Source organism: Homalodisca vitripennis, chromosome 4 (assembly GCF_021130785.1).
Source record: "Homalodisca vitripennis isolate AUS2020 chromosome 4, UT_GWSS_2.1, whole genome shotgun sequence".
In the NCBI taxonomy this organism is placed as follows: Eukaryota; Metazoa; Arthropoda; class Insecta; order Hemiptera; family Cicadellidae; genus Homalodisca; species Homalodisca vitripennis.
This window is the reverse complement of record NC_060210.1, coordinates 175,062,813-175,087,284: the sequence shown is the minus strand read 5'-3', so window position 1 is coordinate 175,087,284 and position 24,472 is coordinate 175,062,813. Positions and strand designations below refer to the sequence as shown.

The 24,472-nt window shown below is 32.4% G+C and overlaps 1 protein-coding gene across 2 annotated transcripts in view; it reads right to left on the bottom strand.

The window, feature by feature from the left end:
• Window positions 1-5,372: 5,372 nt before the first annotated feature.
• The window catches only part of LOC124360694 (endoribonuclease Dicer-like), a 137,054-nt gene continuing 117,954 nt past the window's right edge, over window positions 5,373-24,472 (bottom strand). For both annotated transcript variants that reach the window (XM_046814522.1, XM_046814523.1), the window contains 5 exons: window positions 23,761-24,043; window positions 18,676-18,896; window positions 15,663-15,831; window positions 11,626-11,698; window positions 5,373-5,793 (listed from right to left, as the gene is read on the bottom strand). In XM_046814522.1, the coding sequence (XP_046670478.1) occupies window positions 5,637-5,793; window positions 11,626-11,698; window positions 15,663-15,831; window positions 18,676-18,896; window positions 23,761-24,043 (903 nt within the window). In that variant the 3' untranslated portion in view covers window positions 5,373-5,636. The remainder of the gene's footprint in view (window positions 5,794-11,625; window positions 11,699-15,662; window positions 15,832-18,675; window positions 18,897-23,760; window positions 24,044-24,472) is intronic.

Sequence of the window (24,472 nt, the reverse complement as noted above, 5' to 3'; positions counted from 1 at the left end):
CCAGTATGAAGAACACAAAAATATAAATTTATAGAAATAAACATGATAGAACGAAAAAACAACTCTTTAATTACAAAATTACAAGCATTTCCAGGTATTGTGGTCGGTATTGTTGTCGCTGTTATCTTATCTTTCTCGAGAATCCCGATTACGGCAGGCCGCGCGGCATCACATGATTTGCACGGTACATAATTGCCTTTCCATTACAATTCAATTTATATTTCTGACCAGCCCCTCTAGAATTTGATATTTAACTGATAGGTACTATCTCGAGGGATGTTTTTCTTTCCTTGACATCAGCGCGGGCTGATGGCCGGAGGCACTCGCATTTTGGGTGGCGGAATGTGATCAATAATGAAAACAATTTTTTAGTGTTTTTTCAATAAAGAGTTTAGTTTTAGTTTGGTAATGTTTGTTTTTGTTGAATTTTTGTGTTTGGAGAAATGTAGAGCTAAAACACGGAAGTACAACAAAGCGAGGCACCAGCTGAACGGGCGGCGAGACTCTGCAATTACGTTATCTACTAGACCGCTCGACTTTGACCTCTGTCTGAGGATGGGAAGGGGTTTGCGATAAGACAATTCCTGTTTTATATTGACGAAATATTGTTCTACGCTAATCTAGTAATCAGTAGAAGCAAAATGTCGAATAACGATTCATGTCTGGTCGGTATAATCCCAAAGTACCGATGATCCACAGTCTCATTCACTCCTGCAGTGCAATCTAAGCATAGAGGAGTGAAATAAAGTTTCATTAGATGGAGTCTTGTTTTACTGTGACATGTCCTATTCTTAGTCTGATTATACAGTATTTACTATTTCCCTTCTGCTAAGTCTCATATCTTGGTACCAAGGCAGTAAAGGACTAATAGGTTGTATACTCCTATTTATATGTGTTGTATTTAGCAACAAGTCTTTTTTTTCTTCAAGTATCTTCCTCTTTGGAACGATTTGAGGTCACATAATGGAAGGGCCTGTCTTGAACAGATATTTCATTCACCACTGCCTCTTTAGCGAGCTTGTAAACCATTTCAATATATTTCAAACTAGTGATGGGATAACCGAGTGGATTTTATAACCGACTAACCAGTCAGTTATTTTTCTCGTTAATCGGTTATTTTAGTCGAATGAATAACCGATTACCTTTTAAATTCAATCCACATTTTAGTACACAATTTCAGAGTTTATTTACAGATAACAATTACACCTAAACAATTAGCCTAATGCTCTGCTTAACTTACTCTCAATATAACGCATTTCATTTTTGTATTTAAACAAAACACTATTATTTACGAAACACCTTAACCATAATACCTACACAATTATTTTATTTATGTCATATAAAAAAATCAAACATCAAAGTTTGATAAAAGAAGATCTTCTATTGGAGATAAGTAGGTGCGAACTGAACTGATTATTTATATTCTTTGATAGATATGGAGAGTCAAAGGGATGGGGTGGTGGGGGAATGAACCATTCCTGTTGAGACAGGTACGCGGAGCGGCCAATTTACTCACGGCCGTACTTAGCTTTGGCGAGCCCTGGTAAAGATATTCGGTCGGGCCCCGTCGTGTCCCCCCACCAGACACAGTCCCTTCATATAGACGTGTGACTGGCTCCGGAAGAAATTGTACGAAAACCCGGTCTGAGTTCGGACCTGAATATACAATCAAAAAATTCCAAGCAAACCCGCACTGGCAGAACCGTAATTGAAAACGAAATTCTGTAATTGTATTATTACTTTTTTCTGTGCATACGTTATAGTCATAACATTTTAAAATGTTATATTATCATATATCATCTATAACACTACAAGATAATTACCGTTCAAATTGTAAAATTATAATTTATTTTAATTACGAATCACCAAAGTTAACCGAAAGTTAATCGCTAAAGAACGATATTTCAGTAATAAAAATAACTTATTATAATAAACGATCAATTCAAGTATAGACTGTCTGCACAACCAGTTAACGTACAGAAAATTATTCGGTAGAAAAACTAATCTAAAGACTAATTTAAAATAACCGATCAGAATCAACGATTAATTCAAATATAGACTAAGTCTTCACAACCAGTTAACTTATAGAAAAATTAGTCGGTAGAAAAACTAATCTAAAGACTAAATTAAAATAACCGATCAGAATCAACGATTAATTCAAATATAGACTAAGTCTTCACAACCAGTTAACTTATAGAAAAATTAGTCGGTAGAAAAACTAATCTAAAGACTAAATTAAAATAACCGATCAGAATCAACGATTAATTCAAATATAGACTAAGTCTTCCCAACCAGTTAACTTATAGAAAAATTAGTCGGTAGAAAAACTTATCTAAAGACTAATTTAAAATAACCGATCAGAATCAACGATTAATTCAAATATAGACTGTCTTCACAACCAGTTAACTTATAGAAAAATTAGTCGGTAGAAAAACTTATCTAAAGACTAATTTAAAATAACCGATCAGAATCACCGACTAATTCAAGTACAGACTAAGTCTGCACAATCAGTTAACTTATAGAAAAATTAGTCGGTAGAAAAACTTATCTAAAGACTAATTTAAAATAACCGATCAGAATCAACGACTAATTCAAATATAGACTAAGTCTTCACAACCAGTTAACTTATAGAAAAATTAGTCGGTAGAAAAACTTATCTAAAGACTAATTTAAAATAACCGATCAGAATCAACGATTAATTCAAATATAGACTAAGTCTTCACAACCAGTTAACTTATAGAAAAATTAGTCGGTAGAAAAACTTATCTAAAGACTAATTTAAAATAACCGATCAGAATCACCGACTAATTCAAGTACAGACTAAGTCTGCACAATCAGTTAACTTATAGAAAAATTAGTCTATAGACTAATTTAACTGGATGCAGCAAAAATAACCGACTAATCGGTTAAAATAAAATAACCGAACTAACCAGTTATTTTCATTCAGTTATTCCCACCACTATTTCAAACCCACATGGCTGGGTGTCATAGTGAAAGGTGATTGTGTTCTTGGAGTCTACACAGTTTTTTATTATTTCTAGGGACATGTTATCTTCTATTATGCCATCACATGTACTTTGTAGTGATTTGATGGCAGAAAGAGAATCGATGCAGATTAATATGTCACACAGTTGGTGAGGTTATTCATAAGCTGAGAGCACATGTACGAGCAAAAAGCTCAGCTGTATAAATCGATGCATTTGGTGAAAATTTATATTTCTTCTCCACATTCACTTGTGGTATAAAAATTGCAGCTCCTATACCTTCCCCTGTTATAGACCCTGATTCTGTCTATAGGTTAAGTTGATCATGTTGTTAACTATCTGTTGGATAACTTCCGGGGAATTATCTTTCTTAGTTAAAATTTTGTTATCTATTGTATCATTAATCTGTATTGAAATGTTTGCTAGCTGAGGGGGAATTTCCAAACCAGTAGTTCTGAATTTTTTTCTGATTCATTTCTGGAAAGTCTAGGATGAAGTTAATCATGAAATCTATGGCTTCAATTTAGAGTGGAGTCATTTAACAGTTCCAGTTAGAAAATGGTAAAACCATTACTGGTGAGCATTATTCATTGCATTGATATTAGATCGGCTGAAAACTGAGCAGCAAAAACTGGTTCAGTATTAATTTATTTTTATTTTGGATGTGTGAAATCTGTTTGCGGCACTCTTACTAGCTACAAAGGTCTACACTAATAATGATAGTTTTTTAACTTTTGATTTTTAGAGGAAAATAGGGTAGCTAAAAATGTTCAAGTAGCACTTACAGTCTTTTAACATATCCTTTTTAAGGCCTTGGTTAGTGAATAAAAATACACTTAAAGAATTGAAATCAGGCCACTCTACAAGAAGTGGCAACAACAAAAATGTGTTGTTTGCTAGCAGTTTTACTTGGGAAGATTTTTTTTCGAGTTGTTTAATACTTGTAGCCAGAGTGGGGTTATCATTCTATCAGCCTATATGTTGAAACTAGACAAGACACCACCAGTCCAAGTTGACACACTTGCAACTGTCACATGTGGTGATTAGTTGGAGGCCCATAACACTTGTGAGTTGGTCAATTATTTGGACATAACTTTCATATAATTCAGATTACAAATCAATGACTTTTCAGATTTAATACATCTAAGACACTTTTAGATTCAACTATGGGGTTTTCTTAATTATTTTCTTTAGTCAGTGAAATCTAAAAAGTACTTTTTCTTTTTGTTTTCTTAGAACAAGAAGTTTAGAAATTGCACCTAGTCCTATAAGGACCTTTTTGCTGCTTCCAAAGTGACAAGATATTCTGGATGGGTAAGGTTGGGGATAGGGGTCGCCTCCTATCGAGATCCATGAGGATAAAGATTTAGGGTACTAATGTCCCCTCGAAAGGGGAGGCTAGAACCAGTCAAAGCAGGCAGGATGTGGCACACCCTTATGTTGAGGCTAGCAAAAACTTAAGGAACGAACTCCACCAACTTCCAACAGTTATCTCTCAGTAGACTAGACCTATCAAATTACCCTTACACCCCAAAATCTCGACATTTGTGATTAGTGATGTGCCGCTCCTGGACATCCACAAGGTTGCTCAGATTTAAGTGACATCGGCTTTTGCTGTGTCCAATGTAGGTTCAACTGGAAGGTATAAACCAGCCACAAGTTATCCCAGCTGGGTTTAAAAGTACTTAGTAAAAATGATGTTTTTATGCTTTTGTTGTGTAGAAGGTTAGTTTTAATGTTCATGGAGAAAATGTCAGTTTATTAGTGGAGTTTAATTAATGAGTGGAATTACGGTTGTTCCTATTAAGGTTTGTAGTTTAGTAGTTTGTAGAATAATTACCACTTATAACACAACTTTCACTGGAGGGCACTCTGAAATTCAGATTCTGCTGTGATTTATGGGTATTTTTTCAAGTACACCAGCGAAATGGGGCAGAGAGATTTCATGAGACGTGTTTAGGGGTCGGTAGATGCCAATAACACAGAGATGTTTTCTATTATCAAGGGTCACCATCACCACACAGCTGATCACAATGACTGCTTATCTCAAAAGATTCAATCTCATTAGTTATACTTTTCTTTTTGTAAATAGATAGACTGCTTTTCTGATATTTTCACTGCAAAAAATTTACTACGCAAACATATTTCAGAGTAGTTACATTGAATTCTGCTCTGTCAGTACAACTTAAGACTTTGATCTACGTTGTGCTTTTGATTCCATCTATCAATTTTATTACCTATTGTGTCAACATTTTTATGAAAGAGTTTACAATGTTTTGTGTCTAAAATTTGCATTTCACAATAGATATTATAATACGACTTATTATAAAGAGAATATATTCTTTATGTAATAGTATTAATAAAGACAAAGGGTAAATAAAAAACTGGTTAGAAGGTAAACTTTAAATTTATGTTGCACAAATACAACAAATAGAAAATTATAACATTATCTAAATATATTATATAGTATACATGCAAGTCATACCATTAACAAAAGCACTTGATAAACCAACTTCAATAATTTTTAAATTGGATAAATAAATAGATATAATTAATTATTGTACCCTATCTTAATATACTAAATAGTATACATTATATCTTATTACGAACAAAAGCACTTTTGGTGAATGGTTTAAGCAAATAAATCAATAGTTAGTTGGAAGGAGTGCGAATGGCTCTCAGCGCATGCTTTGCTGCCGCTCTCTTTGCCTGACGCTTGTTGTCTCCAAATCCATTAAAAGTTTTAATGACACCCTTGTGGCTGATCTCCACAGTTACCATCACAGCACTGTCTGTTTGAATGGACGATCTAGACAATACAAATACAACACATCATTTTAAAAGTTATATTCCATTTTTATTAAAGAAGAAGATATTGTTAAGACATATTATTTTTGTTTATGACATACATTATACCTTCCATTTAAATAGTGTAAACTATTATTTTTGTTTGAATTATTAGAGCAATTAGTACAGCTCTAATTTGTGTTATTCTTAAACATTATTACTTACTAAGCCACATAAATTGTAATCAAGAGTTAGAGACAATTCCATAACAAAATAACTATTTTTAATCAAAGTAAAAAAAGTATACTTTGATGTAGTTATTATAAACACTAGACGGTGTAATAGTTCATGGAGGAATAGATGTTTCCACCTGTTTACTCACTCCACTATGGAAATACATACTCCTCTTTGGCACTACATACTGGCAAAGAAGTATTTATAGTCAAAATGTATTTATACAGTAAAAGTTATGATAAAATAGGAGATATTTAAAAAATAAAATACTGCTGTGAACCAGAAAAATCATCCAGCAATTTTTGAGGTTCCTACTACTTATGTCTCCAGTAAAGAAACCATTGTACTTAAAGGAATATAATACAAGTAGTGACATCTCTCCCCAAGCATTCAAAGAAATATCACGTAAAAGAATTTGTTTTCATATCTGAATGCAAGGTTGTTTAATAAAGGTTACCATTAGGGTCTGGCTGCAGGATATTAACCTTTTTAAATATCAATATATACATAATATAATCTATCGTAGCATTTGTTTCATAACTTTAAAGCAATGTATTTACCCCACAGCAATGAAGGTTAAAAGAGTAACGCCAATTTATAAAAAAAGGATTCAGCACATCTACCTACAGATCAATATCTCTTGTACAAATGTTTAGTAAAATCATAGAATCATGTATTAGAATTTAACTTAATATTTCTTTTTACAAAAATGGTATTTTCTGTGAGGAGCAATTTGGTTTTTTACCAGGCAGAAATACTGTATAAGGAGTTGAAAATATTGTCAAAACAGTTTTGATGAAATTTGAAAACAAAATTACATCATCTGTAATACTGATTGATTTGACAAAGGCATTTGACTGTATATGCGCACTGTTAAAGAGTTACTATTTAAAACAATATTTTGCTCATAGTCAGATACAATGAACTTAAACTGCTCACACCATATCTGAAGAAATAATAGGAAACAATGGTTGTCCAGCACATATATGAGTCTGATACAGAAAAGACTATAATTGGTGTGCCACAGGGATCTGTTCTTGGACCTTTCTATTTGTAATTATAGTGAATGATTTTGCACCTAATATATGCCTTGTTCATCAGTATTGTATGCAGATGATATGACACTTATAAATTATAATAAAAGTCTAGATAAACTTATTCAAGATTAAAATCATACATTACAAAGAGTCTTATTATAGTTTGAAGCGAAGAAGTTAAACCTGAAGTTGTTGGGGGATTTACCTTGATAGTGGATCAAGCTGCGACTTTCATTTTGTTTTTTTTTTGTTACAATTATATATTTATTGAAACAATAATAAAATTGAACTTTTGAATATATATATATATATATATATATATATATATATATATATATATATATATCGTATGGGGACAAAGGCAGCTATCCATAAATAAATAAATTAAAAATTACAATTATTAAAAAGTACGTAAGAACAAAGTTCTTGAGTCATAAATTAAAAATAATATTAAAATCTCCTGTCACAAAGCTAAATCCAAATTACTGAGCCAGTTTAGAGACCCATCCTCTACGGGGGGTGAAGTTGTTCGCGTCCGTAGCTTGCTACACGTGCTCCCTGGGTAACGCTAAACGAACAGCAATTTTTGGTAGCTGGACCGTCACTCTTGTGATCTCCCAGTTATGGCAGCTATCGAAGACCAAACAAACGGTCCTTCTCAGGGCCAAACTTTTGAATAAAACATTATTAATCTGAGTGCTTAATCACATAATTTGGCACAATAAACACAAAGTGGACATTGTAAAACTGTTTTCTCTTTTAATGAGAATTATTGTTTAATAGGAAAGAGACACGCATCTGGCATTAGCAGTAACCAGTTTACTCAAGCTGTCTGACAGTAGTAACTCTATTGTTGCAGTTTGTCTTATTGTTGACTTAGCGGACTGGACACTTGAATAGAGCTGGAAGAACAGCTCAAGGTCAGCTACTATAGCCCAATTATATCTTCAACTGTGTACCCAATAGTATTGAATGATTGATTAAACTTTATTGAATATTAAGACAGGTTTTAGATATAACTTAACTTATTTTTCAGTTTATAAACATATTATTTATGTTTTAAGTTAATTACAACAAATAAATTATAAGGATTACTTTTTTGTCTCTTCTAGCCATAAAAATAAATAAAATACATAAAAAGATTAGTATTATCATATTGTCTACTTTGCAAACACTATAGGGAATTTCACTATAGTGTGGTTATACTGATAAAAAAAACTATTAATTGTACTGATCATAATGAGGAATAAGAAACAGTTTCCATGTCCAAAGTGTACTATAAATGTTGGAAAATATAAAGCAATTTTATGCAAAGGGAAATGCTGTAAGTGGTATCACTCACAGTGTACCTCACTGATCAATGATGAATTAAAAGGAATATATAAAAGCAACGTAAAATGGACATGTGATTCCTGCATGTATTACGATGTTACTTTGGGAATAGATCAAGAAAATAAAGAATTAAATGCTGAGATAAGCCAAGAGCTTGAAACTCAAAATGGAATTATAAAATCTCTAAATGATGATCTCAATCAAGCAAATGAGGAGATACGAGAATTGAAAATGCATAAGGTACAATTTGAAACTTTAGTCTTAAAAAAAGATGAAACTATAATAATGTTAGAACAAAATTAACAAACTCAATTCAGTAATTAAGAAACCTGTCTGGCTATTACTGCAAGAAGGATAAACAACAGTTAAGCCCAGTACTCCCTACACCAAATTTCCAAAGTAAAAAAGGAAAAATTCAAACACATAGCCTTCTGAAACATCAAATAGTGCATGAAGATGTTGATACAAATAATTGCTATAAAGTACTTGAGGATGGTAACGACAGTGTTGATGAGGATTCGGCTGACGAAGTAGAAGAAAAAATTAACACTGCTCATTCTGTTGCTAAATCTACTGAAAGAAATTTACTCATCTGCGCTGATAGCCATGGTCATGATTTAGCATGGCATTTGAAAGCAGTGCAGGGAACACATGAGGCAGTGGGCTTTTTAAGACCTGGTGGACTTACTGAAGATGTACTTAAAGTAATGAATGTAAAAGAAGATAACCTTAGTAAAAGTGACACTTTAGTAGTGGTTTGCGAAAGTAATGATGTGGCAAAAAATGAAGCGGACAATTTTTTTGATATTTTACATAAAGCCCTTAATGAAACAAAGGACACTAATGTGGTTTTAATAGACCTACCTATTAGATGCAACTTGGCACATTGGTCCTGCGTACACAAGGAAGTGGTAACGACCAGTAATCTTGAAAGTAATTTTTGTAATGAGAATTTTAAAACTATAACTAAAATAACTGAAGCAGGCATTAGAGAATTTAAATATTATTTATTGAAAGAAAATTGGAAGTAAGTGTTTATGATAGACGATGATAATGTTGGCTTTGGTACATTTGTACATATTCTAAAATATTATTTTGATGTATGCTTTGTAAGCATTGTGAAAATAAAACAACAACAAATAAAAAGGTACATAGGAAGTGTCATTGGTACAATTCTGAGCTTCAAAGAATCAAAGATAGATTATATATTCTCTACCATTTTTCAAAAGAAACTAATATTGGATGGTACAAAAATGAATACCAATATTGAAAAATGTACAGGTGTAAAATTAAAGAGGCAAAAAAGCATGCCTTTCTGAAAAACGACTTAGAATTATTAAAAAAAAGTATTATCTGGTGATACTTTTATTGAGAAGCGTAGGACTCATAGTAATCGACCTCACAAAATTGATGATGAAATCTGGGATCTTGCAAAAACACATCTGTCGATGTTCCCTAGCCGTGAGTCTCATTACTATCGGAACAAAATAAAGAAACATTAATTTGAAAACTCTAACCTAAATACAACAGTTTTGTAAAACAATTTCGCTGATTTCTACAAAGAAAAAACTGGTAAAGCTCTTAAACTTCATTATAAAACTGATCATCACTTCTTTCTGCACAAAATGAACTATGGTTTTCGAGTCCCTCGAACTATTGTTCGGAATGTGTAGTGAAACTTAAGAGCAATCCTAACGATAAATGCAAAGTACCTTATGAATTACATTGCAGAAAATTTAAAGCCTTTAAGATAATGAAAGATGATTTGTTAAAAAAATGTGTAGATATTGACCAAAAGATTTTGTTTTTGGAGTTTGATTATGCTCAAAATTTACCTTTACCAAAAACAAATGAAACGGCATAGTTTTACAGACGTCTTCTTTGGGTATATTTATTTAATGTGCACTGTCATAATGATAGCAGCAGTGATTTGTATTATTATTTAGAGACCGAAGCAAGGAAAAATCCAGAATGTGTATGCTCATTCCTGTATGATTTTATTAAGGAAAAGGTTGAAAGTATCAGATGTGATGAGATCTATCTTTTGTCAGACAGCACAAGTGGACAAAATAGGAATAAAATGATGGTAACATTCTGCAGCTGGTTAGCAACTTCGCTTGGGAAATCTTGAAAAATGGTGCCCCTTTGTTAAAAATTGGGCTACAGGATTTCAGAATGTTTCTCAGAAGCCAATAACATCCAAGAGAACGGCTTTTAAAATTGCGTCATATTGTCGTCTTCGATACCCACCTTTGGGAGGAGTTCTGGTGTCAACTTCATATTTTGGGGATTATTGCCCTTTTCAGTACTTCAAGAAACGTGAGGTTTGATTACGAAACTCTTCTACCAGCTGATAAAGTTAAAATTAATTCTGTTAAGGAAAAGGACATTCAAAATTTATTTAGATTTCTTAATGAGACTGACGTAAAATGGTTTGAGAACGTTTTCCAAGAGTCTCATAATGGAACTGTTTCTCTCACAGAAGTAGAAGAGACAGCTGCTATTGTGGACAATCAATTGTGGCTGATGAGGAAATAAACTAAAGCTAAGAAATTGACCTCCTAATGTAAGAATTTTCATTGCAATAAATATAATAGTTATTATAAAATTGTGTTTAAATTAATTGTTAACCATAAACATTTCCTTAGTGCATGCAGGTAAATAGACCTAAGATACTAAACAGGCATAAAAACAAGATAAAAACATTCTACAAATAATTTGGATGAAAAATTATAGTCTAGCCTTTTATTATGCAGTCCCCATTGGGTTAGAGATCATTAATGATAACATTAATAACCGTTTTGTTATACTTGGAGCTGTAAATCTTTGGAATAAGGGCTTTTCTTTGTAAAAAGGGTGTATAAAAACATGGCTGACTGCCATCTTAGGAAAAAGGGTATATGAATGTTTTTTTTTAATAATAATTTATATTTCAAATGCTAACAACAAAATATTTCTTTTTGTAATATAAAAGTAGAGATTCTGAACTTTATTTTGTTTGAACGTTTTGAAGCCATAACTCTTATGTGTAAAAAAGTACAATCAAGTCAATTATTGTTTGCCTGTTTCCCAAAAGTATGGTTTCTGGTTATCAGCCCTTTTACCATTGAACCTCCTCAATTGTGGTTCAAAGACATTTTACGACATAATCTTCATACTAAATTACAATGATACTTCTCAGCAATACAGATATTAACTGGTTTTAGGTGTTAAAATATGACCATCTGGTTATTAATTAATAAAATACTCACTTGAAGTTTGGTCCACATTCTGACTCATAGAGCATTCTCACATGGTTCTTAGGAACATCTTTGTGAAATTTGTCTGAAATTAGTAACATATATTCATTTACATTAAATTTAAATATTGCAAGTTATGAATTAATAAAAATATCACATTATTCATTGTCATAAATACCATTTACAGTAATGACATAACAAGTCAATAGAGTATATATAATTAGATTTAATAGTACATGAATAGAAGAGCTTGGTACTAAAAACCACACAAATAAATCATCTATTTAACAAAAATATTGCTTTTAGGTCCACTTGTCACTTAGCTGTGAGAACTGGTCTAATTTGTTAGTCAGTGAGCATTTTCAACACCTGTGGTGACACTCAACTTTAGAGTTATTATACCAGACTAATAATGTAATTCTTTTAGTAACTCACTCTCCTATTATTCTTCCTACTAAGATTCATTCTTTGGAAAATTAGTATAGAAACATATGTAGCTCTAAACTAATATGGTAGTTCAAACTCGTTTCTTGTACAATTTATTTAAATAAGATTTTTTTATAAATGAGTAATAGTGATTATTTATTCCTTGGTTTCACTTAAGTAGGTAACGAATCATCATCCGAGAGTGTATCCACTAAGAGTTTATTTCGTTAGTGAACTCAACACATCAGTCAAGAATTAAATTTTTATATTTTATAAGTTGTAACAAGAGCTATGTGGGAACTGATTTTACTGTTGATCAATGAGCATTTTCAACGCCAATCAAGAACAAAGTTTTTGATATCCCAAAGGTCAATTGGTAACACGAGCTGTGTGGGAAGTTATTTCATTAAGTTGGTCAGTTGGTAATTTTGTCATCCATCAAAAACAAAATTCTCAAAATCATAAATATTAAAAAACGTTATTTAACAAAAAAAGTCACAACACCTTGGAAAAAGTCTTGTCAATCACAAAGATTATTGCACATTTTCATAGATGACAAAAGCTGAGTTCTTGTCATTACAAATGTACGTTTGACATTCTTATGGTTTTGAATCGTACATAACAAAAGCCACTGAGTGGCCTTAATGGAGATTAGCGCTACACATTTCTCACTTTGCACGATCTTTCATCGTGATGTAGCGGGCAGCAGTAGATAGAAGTTCAGTGAAATTGCTATTTTGTAAACTTAGTCAATATCTTGTACTTTATTTTTATATATTAAAAAAGAAAATATGCCTTTGACCTAAACAATATGGGCCTATATTAATTATACTGAGAATGATCTTAAAAAATGTCAAACTACCTCTAACTAAGTGGATACTAGAAAGTAGTTTTCAAGGTAAGCCTGCTGATTTCCCTATCAACTAGTAATAATCCTTGGCTCTTAGCTATGTTTTTACAAGGTAAAACAAAATTAATAAATTTTGTCCAGTGGCTGATGTCCATGCAGCAGACATGTAGCAATGCATGAAAGTAGATATAGGAAATGTGAACTAAAGCTAAATATTATTTACAACGCCACACATGTTGTTACTGATTCAGAATTTTCATACACAGGGTATGATAAAATTTTTAATAATCAACTTTTAATAATCAACTCACTTTCAATCAATCACTTTTTAATAATCAACAATTCGCTTACTACCGATCAGCTGTTGTTCACAAATAGATAAGCTTCGATGCGCAAAATAGAATGGTATCAGTACGGTATTAAATTTACTTAACCTAAGTAAACTAATATTTGTATCAAGTAAATTATTTAAGTTTGGAAGATGAAAAATTCATAACAATATAGAGAAATTAAAATTCCTCAGGGGCCAAATCAGGAGAATTTAGTGGTTGTGAAAGCACAGGAATTTTGAATTTGGTCAAAAATTCAACTATGGAGAAGGCACGATGATCTGAGCATTGTCATGGTGTAACACCCAACTCCTATCTTTCCACAATGCAAGCCTTTTCTTCTGCACCTTTTCACGCAAATGCTGGAGGACACATTTGTAGTATTCCTGGTTAATTGTCTGTCCTCCAGGTATAAATTCTTGATTCACAATGCCGGTAGAATCGAAAAAGATCACCATAATTGTCTTCATCTTTCATTGACTTTGCCATGCTTCTTTCGGATGTGGTGAACTTGGGAGTCTTCCAATGTGAAAACTGCAGTTTGGTTTCAGGATCATATCCATATACCCGCATTTCGTCACCTGTAATTAGTCTATTTAATAAATCTGGGTCATTTGTAGTCTGATTAATCAGTTCTTGGCACACTTCAAGTCGGTGTTATCTCTGGTCACTTGAAAACACTTTTGGAACGAATTTTGCAGACACTTGTCGCATGTTCAGATCTTCAGTTAAAATTGACTGAACTGTATAGAAACTTAAATTAAGTTCATCAGCCATCTTCCTAATTGTAAGTTTACAATCAGAACGCACTATCAAATCAAAGTTACATCTTCGGCTCCAATATCACTTCCATCATCACTTGAATCAGTTAGTTGATCATCTACCTCTGTTAATCTCACTTGTACGTAAATTATTCATATTCAATCACCATAACTATATAAGACCGCAATAATAACCACAACAAGTTGACATGAATTTGAACACAATGTAAACAAATAATTAGCTGGCAAGATTTTTATTATAATTCTTTTTGTCTGGTCAACATCAGGAATATGGAATGCTCACTGAATGAAGAGCGAAATTAGCAGTTTTCAACGATAGCCAATACAACATGTTTAGTGATGAACACATGAAATAGTGATTACAAACAGTTGATGATGCATCGGCACTGAACCAACGTGCTTACGCTAATGCTGCAGACGCTATGGCAATAAACCATTGGAGAGATAAATAAAAAATTTTGACTATTCAACTTTATCATCTTTCCATTACTCCTGTCAAGGGCCTTGAACACCTGAGAACTTCGTCGAACTTCACAGTAATCCTAAGCTAACACTACAAGATACTGTTGGCGAGAGTAAAGAAGAGACCTGGCCCGTACCGGCGCACAGCTGTGTACTAGTGTGTTGCCGCGCGGTAATTTCAGGCGCTTCGCCCCACAGCCAACCCTGCGAATTGTTTATCCTAGCAATGGAACAGTGAAACACTAATGGAATTACGAAACAAGGCGCGGCAACATACTAGTAGTAACGCCTGCAAATTTCAGATAGGCCAGAATCCAGGTCTCTTCTTTTCTCTCGCCATCAGTAATCATCAAGTCATTATATGCTCTTTGTAGACCATGTATTTAGCTAAATTATAGTATATAATGGAACTCTGTAGTACTAATAAAACTGTTTTAAACATTTAAAAATTTATATTTCTATTTTTGCATATAATGTATTTTCATACTAGGTCCAGTTTACCTGTAGTTTATGTACTAAAAATTATTTATTCGTGAAATAAAGAATATATAGTTATACATTTTCAAAAACTAGAATAAATTTTTGTTATTATATAGCAACACATATTACGAGTTAAAAATACATTCATAACCATCTGTTTTATTACAACCGAGAAAATAAGATCCTGCATAGACGCAGCAAAAATATAATTCATGAATGTAAATATAGAAAATACTAATTGCAAGCAAACTATTATTTATAATCTATAATGGTTTGTTTATTAAGTAATCTATCTAAGGTTTTTCAAACACAATAATCTTTTTGACCTGCTGAAACTAGCACTTTATTCTTTTGAAGAATTTTTGGAAAGAAGGTAAATTGGGAGGTAACTATTTTGTATATATAACCTAATACAAAATACCAGATACGCCAACATCAAGGTGTGTCCTTTTTATATATTATATAATATATATATATATATATATATATATATAATTTATTGCTATCTTTATATAATTAATTTAATGGTATTTTAACGGCAAATTTGTGTTTTTATTTTACAGTATTCTTATTATGAAAGTAATATTACTTGACACTATTCTTGTACATGATGTGCATTTCACGAATTAAGACTTTTTGAATCTTGAAGATTCAGAGGTTGTTATTTTGGTTATAACCTACCTAAATGCTTATATTTTTACATCACTAGGAAAGTCTTACCTATTTCATCCTTCATGAGGTTGTAAACAACTTTCCAAGTAACATCAAGGTTTTTACCGGAATCCAAGTAGATTGCTCCAATCAAAGCTTCAAAAATATCTCCAAGAGATTTCGGAACATCTACTGCCTCTGCTATATTCACATCACTTTCTTCAAACAGAAACAGGATCTAAAATACAGTAACATTTCTTCAGTTTTACTGAGTGGCAAGCTAATATAACTAGCAAGCTTCCTTATTTTGAAGCCCAAAAAAACAACACTAATTTATTTAAAAATGTTCTACAAAATATTTTTTTATTTGTATTTTAAAATTAATGAAGCCTATGAATTCTTTATGATTAACATTAGAGTTGTCATGAAGGCTTCTTGACCACACAAGAAAGGAAGCTGATTAATTTTATTTGTTGACAGAATATAGTTGAGTGACCATATGAGGGGGTACCAAACAAACCAGGACAGCACTGCCGTGGGGAGATCTTGTATGGAACGCATTTCTGCTGCTAGGCATGTATAGCACAACTCATAGCCAGTTCATTGCCGAATGTATTGTCAATCTGGCTTGTTCTAATCCTCTGCAGTGATTGTTTTAGTTAGTGCTGTTTTGTTCTTGTTTTGTTTTTTATGATAGCAAGTTTAAGTGAACAATGTGCAGCTGTGAAATTTTTTTCTAATAAATACTGCTGAAACTGTTTTAATCTTGAAAAAAACTTACCAAGATGACGCTATGGAGAAAACTTAAGTATATGAGTGGTTTGTTTGATTTAGAAATGGTGACATGTCGGTTGGTAACAAACCTCGTTCTGGACGTCCGTCAACTGCCCAAATCGATGAAAATATTGAAAAAATTCAACAGCTTGTGCTTAGAGACCGTCGACAGATTAAGAGATTAGTTGGTTATATTGGAGCTCAGTGAATTTTAATGGAAGATTTGGGAATGAAAAGGGTTGCTGCCAAGTTTGTTCCTTAGATTCTGACTGACAATTAAAAAGAACATTGAGTTGAAACATGTTGTTTTAAAATAACAGCTTGAAACTGATCCAGATTTTGTGTCACAGATCATTACTGGTGACGAGTCATAGTGCTATGGTTACGACCCAGAAACAAAGCAACAGTCAAGCTAATGGAAGACGTCATCGTCACCCCATCCAAAACAAATGTCGTAAAGTCAAATCAAACACCAAAACAATGCTGAGTTGCTTTTTTGATGCCAAGGGCATAGTTCATTCAGAGTTTGTTCCCCCAGGTTAGACCACCAATCAAACTTTATTTGGATATTTTAAGAAGACTGCGCAACAGTGTTAGTCAAAAAAGACCCGATTTGTGGGAGACAGGAGACTGGTTCTTTCACCACGACAAGGTACCTGCTTACACAGCCATCTCTATTAGACAGTTTTTGGCTAACAATGGCATGGTTCTGTGGCCACACACATCTTGCTCGCATGACTTGGTACCGAGTGACCTTTTTCTTATTTCCACACACGAACAAGGGTATGAAAGGACACCAATATGGCAACATCAAAGAGGTCAAGAATAAAAAAACGAGGGATAAGCTGTCAGCCATTTCTAGAGATGAGTACAAAAAATGTTTTGAACAGTGGAAATACCAGTGGGACAAACATATTAGTTGTAATGGAGAGTATTTTGAAACAGATAAGGTTTATTTGTAAAAAATTTGAAAATGTATAGCTTTTAAAAAAATAATTCTGGTTTCTTTTGGGTACCTCCTTGTAACCCTCTTATGATGAATTTTAAAAACCTTACTGTTTATAGTCCTTACCGTCCTTTTTAGTGGTATAATTACGTTTTAATGTAATCTTTATGAGGTAAACAAAATATTTCCTATTGAAACAATTGATGTTGTATTTTTATAAATACAACCTGTTTTTACCTTTAATGATGCTATACACACAAAATTACAGAAAAGTGATGTAAAATTTAGAAAGGAAATTAGGTTTATATCTTGTCAAACAATCCAATAGTTAAGTGTTTTAAAGGTGACATGTTTCAAAAGAGTTTCCTTCATCGTCAGACCTTTGCAGCCATGGTGGTGGATGGCTTATTTCTTCTTCAAACAAATACACAAGGAAAATTGCCCCAAAATGTCTATTTTCACCCAACATCTGCTGGATGAAAATCACAACATGAGTGAAGTAGACTACTTCTTCTATTTCATACTAAGTACAGTATGAAATTTATGCTGCGTTCAAAAGTTACAATGGTAATAACTCCAGTCGTCCACCTGTCATTGCTGCGCCACAGCTTCCTGCAAGTAGTATCATGTTCAATCATGTTTTGTGTAGAATGTGTAAAGTGATATTTATTTATTTACTTGTGTCTGTGTTGTGTAATACACTTTAATTTAATGATAAAGCCATTAAACCACCATAGCTACATAGGTCCAATAATGAAGGCATAAAGAGCCTTCAAAACATGTCACTGCAAAAATATGACTATTGGATTGTTTTATAATAGGATTTTTTAGATTTTTGATACAATTTTTAGTATCCTAAAATAATAATCATGGGTTTTCCAAAATGAGTCTTATACATAACACTTAGTTTAACGGTATATTTATGGTCTATGTTCTATTGCAAATAGTACACAGAAAGAAGAGTCTGAACTAGAGCATCGTTTTTATTTCAAAATAAATCATAATTTTCATTTCAAAATAAATCATAATTTTTATTTCAAAATAAATCATAATTTTTATTTCAAAATAAATCACAATTTTTATTTCAAAATAAATCATAATTTTTATTTCAAAATAAATAGAAAATTCACGTATTAGGCTATACAGTACTAGTGCAAATAAAGTTATTGTGAACATGCACATGGTTAATATTCTTACTTGTTTTCCAAGAAATTCAAAAGCCAGCTTGTATATATACTGTATTTTTAGATTAATACACTGTTTAGTTTACTAACATATCTAATATATCTCTTAATATGTTGGACAAAGACCTGCAAAAAGAGAAATACAAGAAACCTGGTAATAACATAAATGAAATATTACATCATTATCTATGATGTGATTCCTGTCTTCCTGGTGTTTCACAAATCGCATCATGCAATCATTGAGAACATTTGAGTTGTGAAGCAGAAACTTGTGGAGTTGGTTGCGCACAGAGATGCAAGAGAGAGTTACATTGTTCACCAGAGCTGAGCGCAAGTCTGTTAGATCTCCCGGTGTAAGAGTTTCACATTTTTCGTAGATGTGAATTGTTATTAGAAAATCTGAAACAGTAGGATACACCTTCATTAATCTTTCAAGTTTAGTACATTTAATTTATAATAGAAGTGAACTGCGATTAAAATTGATAAAATATTGCAAATTATTCAACCACTTCGGTTTCTTTCTTAGCTGAGTGGTTATCATACTGCTGTCATTGCTATTAAAATTTCAGTGCCAACACCAATCAAAATAAGATTAGTCAATAATTGTACATTGAGAGCCAATGCATGGGTCGAATATAGTTATTTAAAATTCCAAATCAGGGTAGATGATTTAAAGATAAAATAAACATATTCAGAAAATTAACTTACATATATAATGTTTCAGTCATAAACAAAACTATCTATGAGATGTCCTTTATTCACTAATACTTCTGAGAGAAAAAAAGTTTCAATGTATGTTACTTCTTGCATACAGGGTCGTTCAGAATGTACAAAGTTGTAAGGTTTCAGCTTTTTTTTTACTGTTACCAAGTTCAATGTTTTTAGCAAACTCAAATATTTATCCAAGGTTATCAAAGAAGTACTCTTCCTAAAAATATGAAGTTAAAGTTGTCACTTTTCAGCACATTTCCGTTTCTTTGATAGTTCAAATTTAGGATATTTCAAACTTGTAAAACCTACACAATTCAAATAGCAAGGTATTACTTTCATTATACCTATCAATAGATCTCCTAAAAACTAAAATTTTTTAAATTAAAGTTTGGCCTTAACTTCGATAGTTAAGAAATGGTGCCAAAAATACTTACTTTCACGATGTTTTGTTGCATTTAGTACACTACCAATGCAATGCATTTGTTCTTCTACCTTAGCCTTAGATATTTTAAAAAGTGTCTATCACTTGTTTTTAAAACACTTTTCGTATAAGAGGTACCATATACTAAAAGTGTGAATTCCTATCCAAATGTGAATTAAAACAAAGGTGCCTTGTAGTAAAAAATACTATAGGTTTTATGTAAATAGTGTCAACTGTGATGGTAATAGATCTGTAAACAGTTTTTAAAGCCATAAATGGACAAAGAGAAAGTGCATGCCTGGATGTCTATGGGCTAAAAATTGCTTCTGTTTTTATTTTTGAGTCCTCACTACTTTTTTAATTTATGTGTCACTCAGGGTGTTTTTTTCCCAATTTGACCCACTGTAGATGATATTTTATCAAATTATACATTCTTTCTCTCCCATCTCTGTTTTTCTACACTAATGTACATTAAAGAAAACCTCCACGCTTTTCAACATTTAGCTTATATTCATGGCTATGAAACAAGGAATAGGTTAAATATTGTTACAAAAAGATGTGTTTATTCTAGCACTCAAAACAGCTTTGTATATCACGGCATTAAGTTATTCAATGTATTACCTAGTGAAGTCAAAGGAATGTCCCTAAACAGGTATAAAACCACTATTAAGTTATGGTTAACTGAAAAATACATGTATAGTGTAAGTGAGTACTTTGATGTATGGGCTAACTTTTAACCTGTTTCTAGTCCTTTGTAATCACTGTATTTTATAAATTTTAGGTTAATTTTACATCTGGATCACTAAATTGTAATTTTAAATTAGGCCTAGGCCTATTCAATAAAATATTCACTGTTTTGACAATGTCTTGTAAAATGACAAAAACTTGACTCTTGAATATAGTAAAGACATAAATTTAAAGGGTTGATGAATTTTTTAAAATGTATTTATAGTTAATAATTATAGGCTAGCAGGGATTGTTGTTATCCTTTAACTGATGACGTTGTTACACTTTGTGTTCTGACAATAAATGATCGATTGATAATGTGGCCATTTTAATGTCAGGGTGTTTCTCCGTTAGGGACTATCCAGCCATGCTAGTAAAAAGTAACTGTTGCTCCTTGCTGTTTTACAAAAGTAGTTTAAAATATATGACGCAATTGAAAATCCTGTGAGTTGTGAAATGCAGTTGGTAATACGGTTTTTTTGGACTAAAAACAATAAACCAATTGAGATTTATCGCCAACTTTGTGAAGTTTATGGGGTGATGTAATTACTAAAGGTGGAGTGCATCAGTGGTGCATTAGGTTAAAAATGGCCAAACTTATGTGCATAATGAATGATTAACAAAGTGAACGGTCAAGCATTGTGACTGATGAAACTGTTTCTAAAGTCAATGAGAAGATTAAAGAATACAGAATAGAATAGAATACAGAAAGCTTTATTCATAAACATCAAGTTTAGAACAGGTGTCAAATACAAAATAATATAAATGAAAACCAATACAATGTAATGGAAATAAATTGTCTTTAGTTCCTTGTAAGTTTTTAATAGTTGTTGCGGCTATTTGCAGCATGTTCAAGGAATTCACTGATTGTATAAATTGATTTCTTCGCAAGCCAGGAATACAGTCCTTTTTTTAGATTTTTTTTTCTTGAGCTCGATAGGTAAAGCATTATATAGTCTAGCTCCAGCATATGAGGGTTTCTTTGCAAACAGAGCGGTCCTGTGAGCAGGTAAGTTGTAGTCAAGTCCATGTCTTGTGGTTCGACCGTGACGATTGTTTCTTGTCAAGTTTAACTTAGCAGCAAGCATGATGACTTCAAGTATGTAAAGAGATGTGATGGTCAGTAACCTAGGTTCTTGTATGCATCTCTGCAGCTGTCCCACGGTGCAATGTCAGCCATTATTCTTACTGCCCCTTTCTGAAGAACCATGACTCGTTGAAGGTTGTTGTTTGAGGATGCTCCCCATAGTACAATTCCGTATAGAGCTCTGCTCTCAAATATTGCATGATAAGCTGTTTTGGTGGCTTCTAGGGTACTTACAGATTTTATTCTTCTTAGGGCAAACACTGCTGTGCTCAGCTGATGACAAAAAGAATCAATATGAAAGCTCTAGGAGAGAGAGTCATCTAACGTCAGTCCAAGATGTTTTGTGTAGCAAGAAATTTCAAAGTCATGTGGGATTGTTATTTTGTCCTTGTTTTTCCAAATATGATGTTTGACTTTTTGATTCATTGAAAACTAGGTAGTTTTCTAAGCAATATTGATGGGCCATGCTAACGGAAATGAAGGTATTAATTTTAAGAAGCTCTGTCGATTTGTGAGAGGTGGTCAGAACAGTGTCATCTGCATACATGCCTGGGTAGCAGTATGTGTCAATATAATTTGGTAAGTCACTGGTAAACAAGATAAACAAAAGACATTTGATTCACGATAACAGAACTCTCACTTAGTTTTCCTCAAATTTCAAGGAGTTTGTTAAACAGAATTGTTACAAACAAGTGAGTTTATCACAAATTTTGTGCAAGATGGGTACCGAGACTACACACAGCAAATCAAACTCGAGAAGTCCTGAATGTTTTTAAGTAAGAGATTTTCCACATCCGCCTTACAGTCCGGACCTTGCACCCAGTGACTATCACTTGTTTCCAGCAATGAAGACCTGGCTTGTGACACGGCTATTTTATGACGACGTGGAACTGCGGAGGGTGTGACTACCTGGTTGAAGTCTGAAGTAGCCGAATTTTATAATGCAGGAATTTCAAAACTAGTTCACACCTTTGATAAGTGCCTAAATTTGTATGGTCACTACGTTGAAAAATACTATTTTAGTGTCACTTTCAAATATATAATAGAATCTTTTTCTTGTAATTTATTTTTTTTCTATATGTGATGTAAATGTAATCTACTTTCCCGATAGCCCTTGTATCATTGACTATGAAATTAACATTTAGTTTCAGACATGGACCAATAAAAGAACTAATTTTAAAAACTACATTTCTACACTATGTAGCCACCCTTTACTCAGATTGTTTTCTACATTAGGTCTCTTGGTATTCACTATCAGAGGATCTGGTAATCCATCACAATTTGACATGATAGTCTGACTTAATGTCTGCAAATTGCAGTTACAATTTGTATTTAGATTCGTTATGAGTTTGAAATTTTAAATAAACCAATAATTAGTTAATTTATTCACTACATATAGAACACGTCAACCAATACTAACAACTTTTTATTTTTATGAGGCCTTTCGATAGCAAGACTTTTGTGATGTGTCTGATAAAAATAGCTTTGCTATCGAAAGACCTTAAAAAAGTAAATGTAGTGGATAAATAAAAAATAGCCAATACAAGCTCCATCTTCAACATTACAATTAGTTTTTATCTACCATTTAAATTATCTCCCGATTAAATATCTACCAGAAATATTAATTCCTTGTACATATGGACTGTTTTACTATGTGTAATGTCTGCTTTTCTAATTAAAAAATCCTGATGTACTAAATAAAAAAATATAGAAAAAACTAATAGAGTTTAAATTTTCATAATTTATTTACTGAAGGTATGTAAAAGAAATATACATTTATATCCAAGTTCACACAGTATTAACATAACTTATATTTAAAGTACTACCTAAAGAGGCAGCCTAGTTAGATGAGATTCAGTGAGCACTAACCCTTAGTATTTACTGGCAAAGCTACAGTGCCTCTTATATCGCAATAACAAGCACACTAAAAAAAAACTGTTATATAAAAATGTATGTGTATATAATACAATCTGTCAATATAATACTATTTGTCTTGTACTCTGTTTTTTGTTCATATGAAAACGTAATCTATTTTCTAGATAGCCCCAGTATAAACATACTTAGTAAATTTGGAGTAGTTCATTTAGAGTAGTTCAAATAAACTATTCCAAGATGAGTGTGAGGTCAGATCAAACAATTTACCTACTCTAAAACATAATACAGGTGTATTTAAGAGAAGACGAAATATATATATATATATATATATATATATATATATATATATATAATTTAAAAATTAGAAACTACAAAAACCTTTAAGTTTTAGTCAATAATATAGCCAAAATGAAGTTGGTACAAAAATAAAGAATGTAACATACCAATTACAGCATCTCCCAAAAACTCAAGTCTTTGGTAACAAGTAGTGATATTATTCCTTGTATAGGAAGGATGTGAAACTGCTTGCAGAAGGAAGCATCTGTCGTTAAACTTGTAGTTGAGAATGTTCTCCAAGTAACTCGGATCTATCAGATGATGGTCGGGATTCCCACGGCCTTTGGCTGGAGAGCAAGTCTTCTGTGTGAATACTTTTGGAGTGGAAAATGCAGGGTTTGTCACTTGAAACCAATTTAACACTGCCAGAGCTCCAAATAATCCACAAGTCTAAAACACAAATTTGTTTTGTTCATTATATAAAATCCCACTGTAATACAATTAAGTCAAAACCAATAACTAAAAGTATAAATAAAAATTGTTTTTCACTTTTGCCTTGCTCGTCCTCACAGACCATAAAGATTCATTACTTGAAGTAAGGTTCCTGAGCACTGACAAGAATGTGTTCATCACTAGTTCTTTTAATTGTTTACTTTATTGTGTGGTCAACCCTCCAAGTAGCAAAGACCAGCTCAGCGTTAACATCAATTTACTAATGACAAGGACTGATATGTCCAACCAATTTCATCTCATTTGAAATGGAATTTATTATACTAAAATAACATGAAAAAGGCTCAATAACAATATTAATAATAAAACCAATATAATGTGGATTGCCAGTTCCTGAGTTAAAATACTGTTGTGCTGCCATAAAACAAT